Source organism: Periophthalmus magnuspinnatus, chromosome 1 (genome assembly GCF_009829125.3).
Source record: "Periophthalmus magnuspinnatus isolate fPerMag1 chromosome 1, fPerMag1.2.pri, whole genome shotgun sequence".
Taxonomy (NCBI): Eukaryota; Metazoa; Chordata; class Actinopteri; order Gobiiformes; family Gobiidae; genus Periophthalmus; species Periophthalmus magnuspinnatus.
In genome coordinates, this window is record NC_047126.1 from 26973509 (window position 1) to 26989466 (window position 15958).

General features: G+C 39.4%; 1 protein-coding gene across 1 annotated transcript in view; it reads right to left on the bottom strand.

Moving 5' to 3' along the window:
• The window catches only part of cacna1ab (calcium channel, voltage-dependent, P/Q type, alpha 1A subunit, b), a 121551-nt gene that overhangs the window by 68167 nt on the left and 37426 nt on the right, over window positions 1–15958 (bottom strand). Inside the window, 10 exon segments of the mRNA XM_055224199.1 lie at window positions 3794–3947; window positions 4228–4334; window positions 4568–4635; window positions 5261–5381; window positions 5813–5885; window positions 6500–6631; window positions 6891–7003; window positions 10090–10202; window positions 14169–14366; window positions 15669–15761. Coding sequence (XP_055080174.1) covers window positions 3794–3947; window positions 4228–4334; window positions 4568–4635; window positions 5261–5381; window positions 5813–5885; window positions 6500–6631; window positions 6891–7003; window positions 10090–10202; window positions 14169–14366; window positions 15669–15761 — 1172 coding nt within the window.

Here is a 15958-nt window from a genome sequence, read left to right on the forward strand (position 1 = left end):
CCTTGGACCTCGTTTGTGGATCTTGATGGCCTCTCTGATCCAGCTGTGGTATTTGTTGCTGTCAGCACAGATGGCCCTGGCATTGTTCCAGTCCATGTTGGGGTTTTGTCTCTTGCAATGTCAGATAGGACTGATTTAGGATTTTCTCGCTCTGCTTGTTCTTTTATTGCTCTTGTTTGTTTGTTGGCCGTATCTTTTTCACACTCTTTTAGATGTTCTTTTTTCCGTGTAGCAAATGGTCTTCCTGTTTCCCCTAAATTGTTGCTTGATAGACATGATATCTCATATATTGTGTCACATTTGTATTCTGGTTGTGTTCTGTCCTTTGTCTGAATTTCATGTGTGGTTTGATGTGTGGTGTATTGACGTTGTGTTTCCTCATGGCTCTGTGTTTGCATTCTGTGTACACATGTAAAGTGGGTAAACAAATTCTGCTGTTTGAAAAAAAGATTTAAACTGAAGACAGAATGAACCATTACCAAAGGGAGTTTAAACTAGATTAATAGGGTCAGTTTCAGGTTTAGAAGCTGAAACTGGAGGGAGTGGTGACAATGGAGGGAGTAGTGACCAGACTGATATCCCTTTGTAAGAAAATACAGAGCGATATCAATTTGGACTTGCCAGGCAGATTTCATATAACCTTTGAAACCTTTGTTAACATGCTATTTAAAGGTGTCCAAAGATGCATTTTGTTTGGATTTAGTGACACTATAAATCTTAGCGTTAGCTTTAGCATTAGCTTTAACATGAGCTTTAGCATTAGCTTTAGCACGGGGTGCCATTGCCTGATTTGGTACCTTACCTGATTTGAAAAAAAAATTCAAACTGAGCATGACAACATACAGATGCACAGATGCAATACTTGATCAAAGTTAATGAAAATTCTGTATTTAAACTGTTAAACACGGAGCCGAGCTGATTTAAGTGTGACATCATGACCAAATAGCAAACTTTGAGGATTATGGTCAAATGCAATCGTCAAATGCAATTTTTGTTTTTTTTATATTTCTAAGAATAAACTTTGTAAATTGTCAAACTTTAATAAATATACATTTAAGCTGAGCCATATGTGTGTCTACAGCAGACTGAACACATAATAAACATGTTTAAAAGAGTTTAATGAAATGAATTGAAAAGGTATCAAATCAGGCAATGACACAGCCCCCCAGGACACTCCCCTGAGCCACAGATATCCACTCCTCTGCAAACTCCATCTCCATCTTTGGTTCCACATGAACAATTTGACTTATAAATAAATTGTCATGTTTTGAACTTCTGGATGGAAATGAGATGGAGTTTGTTGAGTCATATCCAGTTGCCTCCTGGTTCTTTCTCTTCTTTTTGTTACAGTTTTGTCTAAGTTTTAGGTTTTGTTGCCGCTAATAATGCAGCAGCAGCAGCCTCACCTTCCCACTTAAAGTGCATATGACAGGTTAGACTTCACAAAAACATAGTTAACATACCGTAATTCTGTTCAAGATTTTACTAAAAATTTCTTTTTTTTTTTACTTTGTTTTTTTTTACATTTAAAAAAAAATTACTTTGGTGAAGTTTATAATTTTACATTGTGGCTGGACAACAGATGTGACATACCTAGGGGTATTTGCATAACACCTTTTTTTTTTCTTAAACCTCAATAAAATATCTTGCTTATCCTTGCTCGTAAATTGTCTCTGCATTTTGGAGGGAGTTTTCCATGTTGATGACATAGGGGCAAGGATTCCATTTTAGAAGTGGTACTTCCTGTATTTTTGTACTTTTCTTCTGTTTGTTTTGTTTTTTTTTCTCACAAAACCGTGACAAATATTTGCCACAAGTACTATCCCACCAAACCAAGTAATGATTGGAAAAACATGAAAACCTGTCAAATGCACTTTAAAAGATTTAAAGGGATATCACACCAAAACTTGCCCCAGAGGGAAGTATGGAGCTGGCAAAAAGCAGGCCTTATGCGTTCTAATGTGCTGCGGAGTATCTGTAAGCTTGTTTCTTTTATAAACTTTGTGTTTTTGAGTAAGACGTCAAAACATGTTTGATAGATATGCAAACATGTGCAACACTTAAAAACCAGTTTATAAAGAGCTTCGAATGGTGAATATTTGGTCTTAAAATCTGGGGAAGAAAAACAGTTTAAACATGCTCATGCACAGACAAATCATCATTTTACAAAGTATTTCAATTACAAGTGTTGGCCTTTTGTTTTTGTCTGGCATGAGGTAATTTGACTTAATATGCTAAATGTGAGAGTGGATTTTAAAGTCAGTTCCAATTGCAAAAGAATGTAGTACTTTGGGTTAGAAAATAAATGTGCCAATGGAGCACAATCTTTTGACCACTTGGCAAAGTGTAGTGTTTTGGTTTGTCCCTGTATCAGATCTCAGGAGCAGACTGGACTTGTGCACTGCAAAAGTATAACATCTCTTCATGAGTTAAAATGACTTGAATTCAGGATTTGTGTTTACATGTTTTATGTTGTTTGGACAATATTAGATTGGGTTTTCTTTTCCTGTGTTTCTGACTGGTTTTAAGAAAAATTATCTGACAGTGGTATAGGATTTTTTTTTGTTTTTTTGTTTACAGGTCCTATATTGCGCAAAATGTACTCTTGTGAGCCTTAAGTCATACTAAAATCTACCTGGAGTTGTGTTTTGTTTCATTCACACATGATTGTTTAACCTTGAAGTTTTAGTCTGTCTACATCTCCAAAGCTCAAAATGCTCTGCTCCACCTTGTAATGTCATAAAGCGGTGGTTTTCAAGTTAAGAGCTATATTTTACCTTTTGTTCAGTACCGACTGACAATCCCATTATTGTAATGTCATTTGTAAAGCACTTTTAAATTCTGAAAGCTTCTATAAAATAAAGTGTATTTCATTTTATGATAATTAAACATAGTAGACTCAGAAATTGCAATTTTCTTAATTTATGGGCAGATTTCCTTTTGTTAAAATTGGAAGAAAAGTGTTTTAAACAGGACAATGAATGCTTTAGTTTTCAGATAATCTTAAAACTTTTTTGGTAATTATTGCTAATATGTGCATTGCATCACCATGGTAACTGCTGAACATTCCAATATAGACATACATGTAGAACCCCCCCAGCATGATGTCACTGCAAAGTATCAATTTTTGATGGCATCACACAAGGGAGAATTCTTGTGTGTTTTTTTTTCTGATACTTTAAACATTATTTCAACAAAATATATTTGTTTTCTTATATTTGCATTTGTCAAATAATAATCTTATATTAGAGGAATTTTGGCCCAGTGTACGGCATGGTTGCCAGGTAACAGTTATAGAATTCCCTAGCGTGATGTCATGATTCCCAACCAGGAACTAAAAATTGAAACTGTATAAAATTTTAAATATAATTATCTTTACTGTGTTTTGTTCAAATGAGTTATTCGACCTGTCACAGGCACTTTGAATATCATCGACCGAAGCAGCAAGTGGAGTGAGAGTGAGGCTTGAAAGAGAGCTTTCCTGTGTCTCCAGAGTTCACCTGACTCCCCCTGGAGGTTGACTGTGATGTTGTAGGACAGAGAGGAAGGACAATTTTGTCCTGTGGGCTACTGCTGACCTCAAACTGCCCACACTGGATCTGATGACCCTACTTTTGATTGAGCTTTTCTATTATTATTGTATTCTACTGCTGAATGTGCTTAAATTGCCCCTCAGGGACAAATAAAGTGATATTGATTGATTGAGAGTCTGAATCCAAGTCCTTTTTCCTCCCTTAGAAACATTGCTTTTTGCAGTGCAGAGTGGTGTACCTGTGCTAGGGGGTGTCCTCACCTGCTCCCCCTCCCCTCCCACCTTCCAGTCCTCCTGTTCCAGTTCATTGTACAGCGCCTCACGACTGGTCATCAGGTTCTGTCTTCGGATCTCGCTTGTGCGCTGCTCCCACACAGACTTGTTCCCCTTGGCGTGGTTCTTCTGCTGCTCCTTACTGTGGATTTAAATAAAGGTGGGATGAAGTGTTGAATAATCAGAAATCTGTACTTGTATTGTGTTAAAGTGTATTATAGTGTTAGGGTCAGGCTCAGAGAGATCAGTAGATTACTCAAACATGCATGGATGACATCTAAAACCTCTTCATGCATGTGGGGAACAACATTATAAAATGGTAGAAAGCTCCAAAAGGTTTATCTTGCATAATACTCCCTCTTTAATAAACGCTTTTATTTATTTAAGTATTGTGTTAAAATGTATTATAGTGTTAGACTCACGCAGCGATGGACAGGTTGGCCGCTGAAAGAGGGCTGACCTCTGCGACCTCTTTGGCTTTTTGCAGAGCCGTCTTCTGACTCGCAGCCTCCTCCTGCTCCTCCTCATCCTGAAACACACAATACAGAGGTTCATAAAAGATAATACAGCAGTTTACTATGAGAAACTGAGCAAAAGAGCAAATTTGTTAGGTGAAAGGAGCATTAGCATGTATGTAGGCTAGCTTAGTGGTCAGTGTTAAAGGTGCAGTGAGGTGACTGTGGTCAGTTTTAAAGGTGCAGTAAGGTGAGTATGATGGGTCTGTAATTTTAAAGGCGCAGGTGAATTTGATGTGGTGTGTACCTTAGTGAGCTCCTGAGCGTTGGCCAGATTGTCCACAGCGATGGCCAAGAACACATTGAGCAGAGTGTCTGAGGTTCAACAGTCAAGAACAAATACACAGGCAAAAGGCAGAAAATACTAAAATATTATCTAGTATCATAGTTAACGTTAAATTTAAACACATGGCTTAGGGTCACACATGCGGTACATGCGATAATCGATATATTTCATTCTGTAAAATATCACTATTTATTTAACACATTTTAACAACTGTGTTTTTTGCTAAACTAGTACCTGCACAAACTAGCATCAAACGTTTAGCACTGTCCCAAAATAATTTGGTAAAACTATAAATAAAAAAAATACCCATGACGATAGAGCAGCCCACAATATTTATCGATATTTCAGCACACTAGTATAAAAGTACATGAGCTATCTGAACCATTTTTACTACATTACAGTAAGATTAGAATACAGAGTAGAAAAGATTTGTAGTGAAGGTGTATGGAGTTTAAAAACACAGTGATGCACCATTTGAAGAACTTAGTCTAAATATGGAGAGTTTGTGGGTTAAATGTGTGAATGAAACAAAACACATCTCCAGGAACGTTTTTGATGAGGAAACAACATTATAACATAGATTCAAAAATAGAGTAATACGGGCCCTTTAAGATCAAGAAATTATCGCTATAGGCCAGAGGAGGAAGAGGATACAGTTCCCAAAGAGCGTGAGCACGATGAAGAAGATGGAGAAGATCATGCCTTTGTCATTGACTCCTCCCTGAGACTCGATGCCATCGTACATCACCACATTCCAGTCCTCTCCGGTCAGGATCTGTACACATGGAAAAACAGAACATCTTAGATCATAATGTTTATCTCAACTGCTAACAATGTAAAAGTAAGTACGCAGGTTGTCAAAAGTATTGAAAATCAGATACTAATCGATACTAAAACTAGTATCGGAAATAGATACTGATTTGAGCAAGTATCGATACTAAAAAAAGTCATATTCACAGGACAGAAATGAACCTTTCCTGAATAGCTTTAGAATGATTTTGAGCTGTATCAGAACAAGTATAGACTAGTATACACCCATGGACCACTGTGGAACCTGGACGCAGAGGCCACATGGGAATATAAAAAGATTTAGCTTTGAAAATGACATTCATCATGGCATTGGTATCGGTATTGAGTCCTTAGTATTGAAATTGAGTTTGAATTTTAATTTCGTGACAACACTACTAAGTACATGTGATAGCATACCTGAAAGACTGTCATAATGGCTGCTGCAAATGTGTCGAAGTTGGTTGGTGGAGTCCCAGCTTCAAAATTAAACCTAGAAAACACAAAGGCAAGAGAGTTAAAACAATACACATTATTTGGATCAAGGGGTGGTTTTCAGATGCTAAAATGTGATGATGTCATACTCAGATGGGGACAATAGACAGTTTTCCCTATTGACGGCATTGTAATTTGTCATGAAATATCTAAAAGGATAATTCACAACTGTTAAAATGTATCATTTCTGTTAGTGACTAGCTCGAAGAACTCACTGTATTACAACATGAATCTGAGTTTAGAGAATATTCATTGTATCTGTACCCATCTGTATTAAATATTATTGGCAATGTAGGTGAAGTGTCTTGCCTAAGGACACAACAAAAGTATCCGCAAAACCACTGTTTTTTTTTTTGTGGTTTTACTTGGAGGGTCTAAAGACAGTTATCTGTTTGATTATTTTCTGTGATGTTGGCTTTTGAAATGTTGTGGTACCATCTGAACCCTTAGCAATAGGTTGGGTTCATGTGGTGTCATAATATTCGAAAGTGCCCATAGTTTAAAATGTAACTCATTTCTGTAAAGATTTGCATTTGGACAAAAATCGGTTATTTAGTCCTCTCTGTAATTACTGGACATGTGTACAGTACAGAGAATAGTAAATGTACATACTGTCCCCCGAAAAGCTGCATCCCCAACAGAGCGAAGACGACGATGAAAAGGAAGAGCAGGAACAGCAGAGAAACAATGGACTTCATGGAGTTTAATAGAGACACCACCAGGTTCCTCAGAGGAGCCCAATATCTGAAAGAGAGAGGAGCAGAGTCAGAGGAGCAGAGCCAGAGGAGCAGAGTCAGAGGAGCAGAGTCAGAGGAGCAGAGCCAGAGGAGCAGACAGGAGCAGAGCCAGAGGAGCAGACAGGAGCAGAGCCAGAGGAGCAGACAGGAGCAGAGCCAGAGGAGCAGAGCCAGAGGAGCAGAGCCAGAGGAGCAGAGTCAGAAGAGCAGAGCCAGAAGAGCAGAGCCAGAAGAGCAGAGTCACAGGAGCAGGCAGGAGTACTTACTTGGTGACTTTAAATATTCGCAGCAGTCTCAGAGCTCGAAGGACACTGATTCCAAATGATGTTCCTGGTTTGATGGTTGCCCAAACGACCTCAAATATACTGCCCACTATCACCTGCAAGGAGACTCAACAGGTTAGAATCAAGAATTATTTCTTTATTTTGATACATCACGAACAAAAAAATTCAAATGTTGATTTTGCCAATTGATTTGCCATTCATTGATTGATTTTGCCATTTAATTTAAAGGGCCCATGTTACGCTATTTTCTGATCTGTGTTATAATGTTGTTTCTGCATCACAAACATACCTGGATTTGTGTTTTGTTTCAGTCACACATGTTTAACACACAAACTAAAAACACTCCATTCTCCCTTGTGATGTCCTATGATAATACAGGAAGTGCTCCGCTGTGTTTTTAAACTCCACACACCATTAGCAGAATCATTTGGATGATTTCAACCCTGGAATTGTCAATTTCTACTGAACTAAAGGTAAAAGGTACCTGTTAACTTGAAACCTACCACTACATGACATCAGGAACAGAGCGTTTTTAGCTTTGGAGATATAAACAGACTAATAATAAAGGGTTACTTAAACATGTGTGAATAACACAACACACAGCTCCAGGTATGTCTTAAAACTCACAAGTCAATTTGTGTAATATAGGATCTTAAAAAAACTGCTGATCATTAGACATGACTGAATCTCGGCTTTGATTGAAATTTGACAAATAATAGCTGAAAGTACAGTGAAAAAACACAATTGTGAATCAATTCATTCAGTTTTATTAATGGTATAGTAGTGGCACTAATAGAGGAACTAGTTGTGTCTTGCCTAAGGACACAAAAAGTATGCACTATACCACACTTTGGTTCTTAAGAGTTTTCCTTGTCGCAAAGGAGGGTTTAAAGACAGTTATATATTTGATTATTTGCTGTAATGTTTCTGATAGGTGCTATAGTACGCAAAACTGACTCTTTTTAGCTTTAAGCCATGTTATAATGCTTGGCTCATCTAAAACATGCCTGGAGTTGTGTTTTGTTTCATTCATACATGTTATGTAACCCTTTATTATTAGTCTGTCTACAGGGCATGTTTTGGGGCAACAGTAGCTCAGTTGGTTTGTCAGAGTGTTTGTCCACTGATTCAAAAGTTGGTGGATGACATAAATATTGTAGGTAGAGCGGTAGTGCCACGGGCTGGTGGTGCAAAAAGGTTATCATTTTCCATTTCCATCTCAAAAGCTCAAAATGCTCTGTTCCACCTTATGATGTCATGAAGCAGTAGTTTTCAAGTCAACAGCTACCTTTTACATTTTGTTTAGTACAGATGTGAAATTCCAGGGCTGAAATTATTCAAATGATTCTAGTGAAGATGTATTGAGTTTAAAAACACAGTGGAGCACTTGGCATTCCAAGGTGGTAGAGAGTGTTTTCACTTTGAAAGAAAAATATACAGTGTTTGTGTATTAAACATGGGTGAATGAAACATTCACATACTATGACAGGTCCCTCTGATCTGAGGATGGTCACATGTACCTGTACTAATAAAACTCAACCAAGAGTGAGACAGTGTGCGGAAGTCTTCTTAAAAACCTTTTGAGCTAAGTGCCTTGCCCAGTCAGGTGTGTAGACAGGCACCTGTCACCCAGTCAGGTGTACAGAGTCTACACAGAAATGAGTTTTTTTAAAGAACCAAATACATTTTAGTAACAATATTGTGAAAAGTTATTACATAGACTATTTAATCATCAGAACATTGAATATGTCATATGTATATCACAAAATACTGCTGGTGACATATCGATGCAGCAGCTAATTGTAACAATACTCTATCACCAAATTTAGTATCACGACATATCAATATTTCTGCCCACTCCTATTTAAATTAATGTAATTTTCAAAGATGACACACTAAAGACGGATGGTAGGTGTTGATAAATGATGAGAATTTCATTGTGTTGTTGTTATATAACGCTGTTCTAATGAATTCAGAGCGAGTGTGTTCGGCTGTGCGTCAGTTAATCTGCCCCTCACTCATCTAGGGCTGTAGTTTTACAGTAGTTTAGACGATTAATCGGTCAATGGAGTCTTAGTCAGCCAAAATGTGTCTTAGAACGGACTCACACTAGGCTGCACTCAAGCACAACTCCCACCTGCACAACCAACAGCCACGGTGACATCATCACACAGTGCTGTTTGTTCATATCTCCTCTAAAGGAGTTTGTGAAAAGAAATTCAAACTGGACAGATTTTAGAGGTGTCTGCTCTGTGCTGTTTGGGAAAAAGGCTTTTGGACAACTTTTTATATCGAAGGGTTGTTGGTTTAACTTTTAACCAACTTCAAATGAACTGTTTTATAATTGTAGGTATAGTAAGTGTGTTGTGTGTATAGTGAGTGAGTTGTGTGTTACATTTGCTTTTGTGTGATTGTTGCTATTCTTTCCTCTGTTCTGTAGTGTAGACTACTTGACATCAACATGCCAAGAGACTGAAGAAGGAAATTAGACACATTGGCTATAATCTTTACATATTCACATTTTAAATTGTCATTAATACGTGCTGTCCCTTTACCAAAAAATAAAATAAGAAATATCGGGCAGCAGTGCTAGCGGCTTACCAGAGAAAATAAGTCCAGTGCCATGAAGTATGTATTAAATAGTGTGGCAGATATGAGTCCTACTGTGATACATGCTCCTCCGTGATTTATGGATTTAACAACAGTGTGGATCAGCGAGGACAACAGGACACAATGCTTCAAAACCTCTGTCTTAGCTTCTGTCAACTTTTTCCTGTTATTCTCTATCCTCTCCATGCACAAGACATGGCTTGCGAACATAAATTGTGCGTGAGCTTGCACATGAGCAACCAAACCCAGCTTTGGCCCACCTTCTCCAACCGGGCCTAAGTCCCAACCGTGCCTTGCCTGGGCATGGTTCGTTTGCACTCACACTGGACAAACCTACTGCACTTTAAAGGCTGTTTGTGCTTGGGACAGTTCGATTAGGCTACTGTGAGTGCACCCTTAGTTGACTAATCATTTTATTAAGATAAGGATTTATATGAAACAACAGCACAAAGGAGGAGTTAGTGACTGAGTGAGTATTTTTTAGCATTTACGTGAGCGTAAAAAAGGCAGATTAAACTCATAATTCACAAGTTTAATCTTTTTAGTATTTGACCAGATAATTGTGACTTACCACACAGTCGAAACAATTGAAGGAGGAGTGGAAATATGGCTGGATGCCCAAACCGTACATTTTAATCAACATCTCTGACATGAAGAGACCCAGGAAAATGAACTCTGCATAGACTGTAGGAAGAGAGAGAGGAAGGAAGGAAGGAAGGAGGGGGAGAAGGAGAGAGAGGTGGAGAGAGGGACGGAGAGAAAAGTAGGAAGGAGGGAGAGGATGGGGGAGAGGGAGGGAGTGAGGGAGGAAGGAGAGGGAAGAAGGGAGGGAGTGAGGAAGGAGGGAAGGAGAGATAGAGAAAAAGAGAGAGACAGATGTAGGAGGAGAGGGGAAAAGAAGGCAAGATGAGAGAAGTGGAAGACGTGAGAGAAAAGGAGAGGACAGAGATAGAATGTGAAGGGAGAGAGTGGGATAGAGAGACAGAGAGAGAGGAGAGAAAGAGAGGAGCGCAAGAAGAGAGAGGAGAGAGCGTGAGGATAGAAGAGACAGGAGGAGGGAGAGAGACAGTGAGAAAGAGAGAGAGGAGGGAGAGTGCAAGGGAAACAGAGAGAGAGAGGGAGGAGAGGTGTTTAGCAGACAGTTAGCACACAGTGATTCAACAGAGCTATTTAAAAGCTACAATTACCAATGCTGCGTGTGTGTGAGTGGGAGGAGACGTGTAAAGACATGAGTCATGGGTCCAGTCCTGGAGACACAGACGGTGACGCAGAGAGACACGAGGGGGCGCTATAGGGCGAGTATGAGTGTGTGTGTGTGTGTGTGTGTGCAGAGGTAAAGAGTGTTAGAGACAGGAGAGGGCTCTATGGGACATATGCGTGAGGGAGGGGGATGTCATTTACCAAATCTGACTATATTTTACTCACCAGAAGCTGTTACAAACGTTATTTTTAAGTTGTCATCTTAGTTTGTCATTCATTTAAAGAGGGGGTATTATGCATTTTTGAAGATTTCTAACATGTTATAACAATCCCTCACCACAAACATGCCTGAAGAGGTTTCAGATGTCATCCATGCATGTTTGAGTAATTTAGCGGTCTGAACCCTATTCAAACCCTCCTTACCGTTAGCAGTACAGTCCTGTACAAAGCTCCACCCACAGGTCTATGTCACCCATGCTATGGCACTGCAATTCTCCACAAATACACAAAAGTAGGAAACAAAACTGTAGACTATAACTTGACAAACCCAGTGTGATGTGCACTCATTAGTGGGAATGCACACTGACTGGGAGACATCGCTAAACAACTCAAAACATGCATGGATGAAATCTAAAACCTCTTCAGGAATGTTTTTGATGAGGGAACAATCATATAATTAATGTTATTATTAATGATTAATTGCATAATAGCCCTCCTTAACCTTCTCAGCTTCTCCATCCCCTCCCCTTCACCTCCACCAGTCTCACTTCATCACTGACCTCTCTATTTGTCAATGTCTAAGCACCAAAGTTTGTGCAGACAATACACTGTTCATGGTACCTGGCTCCTTTGTCTAAATCTTCCCTGGTTGAAACCATGATTATCTTTGACCCCACCTTCTCATTTAAACCCCACAGCCTTTTTCTACCTAAGTATCATTGCTAGCCTCCTCCCCACCCTCACTTCCTCTGCTTCCAAAACCCACATCCATGCCATGATTTCATCCAGACTGAAATAGCCTGCTGTACAGTCTCCCATCTACTGATCTCCAAAAAACACAATATGTTCAGAACAAAGCCTAGGCTTCTCCATACCTCTTTGATCTCCTCCAGCCCCACCCCACTCCCGTAGCTTCCGATCACCTGACTCAAACCTCCTCAAAACCTCCTAAAAACCCATCTGTTCCACATTGTATACAATCTCCAATAATGTCTTTAGTTTATTTTGCAGTAGTCTAGTATTCTTCTGTAAAAGTTATATATATATATATAAAATTGCTGCACTGGCCTATGATGAACAGGAAGTCGGCCATAATGGATTGAATTTCCGACGTCACTTCGACGGCGATTTTAATGAATGCTGTTAACGAACTAGCCCTAGGTCTTTGGACTGACTGAGCTCAGAATTGACAAGCTGCATCTAAAGATACTGAAATTCAATAATCAGCTATTTTTTGTTAAATACTCCTTACAGTTTGCCCACAGCATTCACTATTCAGTTCACCTGTAGTTCGTTCATTGCTATTCACATGTTGTTCCCTGTCCCACACCCCTCTGAAGAGTGCAACTGTTTCAGATGCCTGCCAGCTGACTGCTCAGTGGTGACTGGACTGTAAATGCCCCTCCTATGCTCTGATCCTGTTCTGTGGACCTGGAGCCTCCCCTTCTATCACCTGGCTGGGTGACCCAATAACTGGCTAGGATGACCCCTACCGTGGATAAGCCTCCCTCTGTCCTTTAGTCTTGAATGGGCTCTGGCCCTACTGACTTGAACTTTATCTGCAAATGGATGGGCATTAGTCCTGGACACATCTGCCCCGAGGAAGACCCAGGACATGCTGGAGGGACTATGTCTCTCGGCTGGCCTGGGAACGCCTCGGGATTCTCCCGGAAGAGCTGGAGGAAGTGTGTGGAGAGGGATGTCTGGTTTTCCCTGCTGAAACTGCTGCCTCAGCGACCCGGCCCCGGATAAAGCGGAAGAAAATGGATGGATGGACATCTGCAGCCTGCACGTCCATGGGAGTGGATCTCTCCTTCACTGTGGTTCTCCTCGAGGTTTCTCTTTTTCCCCACAGTTTTTTTTTGTTTTGTTTTTCCTTGCTGAGAAGGAGGGTCTAAGAACAGGGGGTGTTCTGGGACAGTTTTCTATTTGCTTGTTTTGAGTGGGTTAATCTGCTTGTCTGTTATTAACCAAGGTCTGTTTCATTGTTGATTTTCTAACTTTCTGTTGGTTAACTGAGTTATCATGTTCAGCCCTAAGAGGCGACCGCTGTTGTGATTTTGGGCTAAACAAAAATAAATTGAATTGAATTGAGCATGGCAGCAAAAAATGCCTTCATTTCCTGTTTCTTCGATGGCTTCTCACAGCCACGAGCATTGACTTACAGAGCTCAAATTTCAATCATAAATGCGTGATCTTTTAATCTTACTCACACATGCTTAATCTGATTCTGTTGAAATTTGAATCACTTACACACTAGCTGTCACAGATTACATTGATATTTCAACACAATGATCAGTGATAGACCGTCACCTACAGGAATGCACAAACCCTTCTTGGATTAATCATGTGATATACACTGCCTGGCTGAAAAAAAAAACAAAAAAAACATATTTCATTGGACCACCTTTAGCTTTGTTCATGGGATGCATTCGCTGTGGCATTGTTTCGATTTCGCTTCTGCAATGTAACAAGACTTATTTCCATCCAGTGTTGCATTAATTTTTCACTAAGATGTTGCATTGATGATGGTAGAGTCTGACCGCTGCACAAAGCCTTCTCCAGCACATCCCAAAGATTCCCAATGGTGGACAATCCATGTGTGAAAATTATGTCTCATTCTCCTTGAACCACTCTTTCACAATTTGAGCCCGATGAACCCTGGCATTGTCATCTTGGAATATGCATGTGCCATCAGGGAAGAAAAAATCCATTTATGGAATTATGGAATTTATGGTCATTCAGTATATTCAGGTGTCAGCTGACCTCCTTCTTTGAGCACAGACTGTTGCTGAACCTAGACCTGACCAACTGCAGCAACCCCCACTTATATGCTTAGTTAAATCCAGCCTTTTTGGCCAGGCAGTGTATGTCATATTGTAATCCTATGGAGACACTGAATTCTTCCACATTTTCACTTATTCAACATTTAAAACAAGCACAACCTAAAATGTGGGTACATTTTCATAAAAGGTGTATTAGTGTCCACAACTGGGTGAAATATGAAACAGACATAAAATCATATTGGACCCAATAATACAATCAAACAAACAACAGAGTGTGACAGAGACAGTGCATCACAGGTTAAACTGTCCTCCAATCTAGCCAGCCTAGAAAAAAAAGGTCTGTGTGGAGATGGGTGAGGGCCGATCATTGCCGCTTGTGGCTACATGTATTATTATTATTGAATATTAGATAGATACATTTATCAATAAATAAAATAGTACTCACAGAGGAAGTCGGAGAGTAGTTCAGGCTGGTCGTAGTGCACTGCAGCCACACACACTGTATTCAGCCCCACAAGGCAGAGCACGGTCCAGTAAAACGCCTGAGTCTTCACAATCTTTCTGATGAAGAACCGGAGTCGGCGCTCCTTCTTACTGTAGTTAGAGCCCTCCATCCCACTCTTTATACTCGACCGTGCAAAACCTGAGACACACAAGACCAGTCACAAAGTTATGTTTATATACACAACAGAGATATATTTGGTGTGAACACTTTTTTTCTACATGAAAAATGGGTTTTGGTGGTTTTCAGATTCTAGAATAGGATTCATACAGAGCAGTGCCTACAGAATCAGTATCTTAGGTTTGTTTGTTGGATTACATTCATAAATATTTTAGATATGCCCAATTAGTTATGCCCCTGAACAGTTAAAACATGAATGCTGTTTGTGCCATTTATTTGTGCAGAGTGCAGTCGTAATGTGTGAGCACCTGTGCTGCTGGTAAATAAACCACTGTATGTAGCCTATTGGCTTATTGATAGAACCGAAAGTTGGCACTGAAAGAACCTTAGTTTTTCGGTGCCGGTATCAGATCTTTTCGGTCTGTGGCTGCCACCGAATGCCCAGCTCTATGTCCAATCAGCTACTCAATACTTCAGCAGATTTTTGGCAAAAATACCTTTATACCTAGTATTGGTATTGTTGGGTTTCAGATGACATCACAACATTCTATAGGCCAATAATATTTAATATCAAAGGAGGCAGCGAAAATGAATATTTCTTTAATGCTATTTTTTGTTGTAATACCAGAAGTTAATGGGTCTAGTCATAAAAAGAAATCATCTAATTAAATATCTGTGTATAATATACCTTTTGGATATATCATGGCAACATATAATGTAATCAATTGCAGCTGATGTCATCAACACTTCCTGTGGATGTGATGCTAACTGTAGACACTGCTCTGGCTTGTTAGACTTTAATCTGAGCTTTATTTTAACTCAATCTGACCAGAAAGAGCTGGTTTGGTTGGGACTACAACAGGCGAGCTGATTTGTGCTATTAAACAAGTCTCTCACACATAAAATTACAGTCACACGCTAGCATTAGCTAGCAGTTAGTCACTCTCACCTTTTTTTGTAGAAAATCAAATAACTAAACAGGAACATGAATGCTCATATTGATCACAGACTCCTGAAAATGTGTTGTTTAAATCCATTTTGTATTTTTTCTTGAGTTTTCAGATTATTTTAAAACTTTGTTGACAGTATTTGCTAATGTGTGTAATGTTGTGTCACCATAGTAACTGCTCAACATTCCACTATAGATGTAGAACACTCCTAGTGTGATCTCACTGCAAAGTATCAATAGGGATAATAGGCTCCTGTCCACATTCTAGACTCTGAAAACCACCAATAAACTAGATGATTGCGAGGTGCCATATACATCCACGTCCTTATATTGATGAATAGTTTGTAGGAATAGTTTATCTCTAGTGTCCTCACCGACAGCGTCCCCCATGTTGTCCTCTCCCTCCTCCGTGTTCAGCAGCTCCGTTTTATTGTTTTTGGTTTTGATTGTAGGCCTCCGTCTGGAACCTGAACAAACCATGATAAAAGCAGGTCATTTATTTAATATTCAACTATACCAGGACTAAAAACAAAACTAAACCAGCAACAAGCATATTAAACAAGGATTACAGCAGGTCTAAACCCAAACTTAAACTATGACTAAAACTAGGAATAACCCATACTAAATCAGCTCTAAAATCAGGACTAAACCAGGACTAAACCAG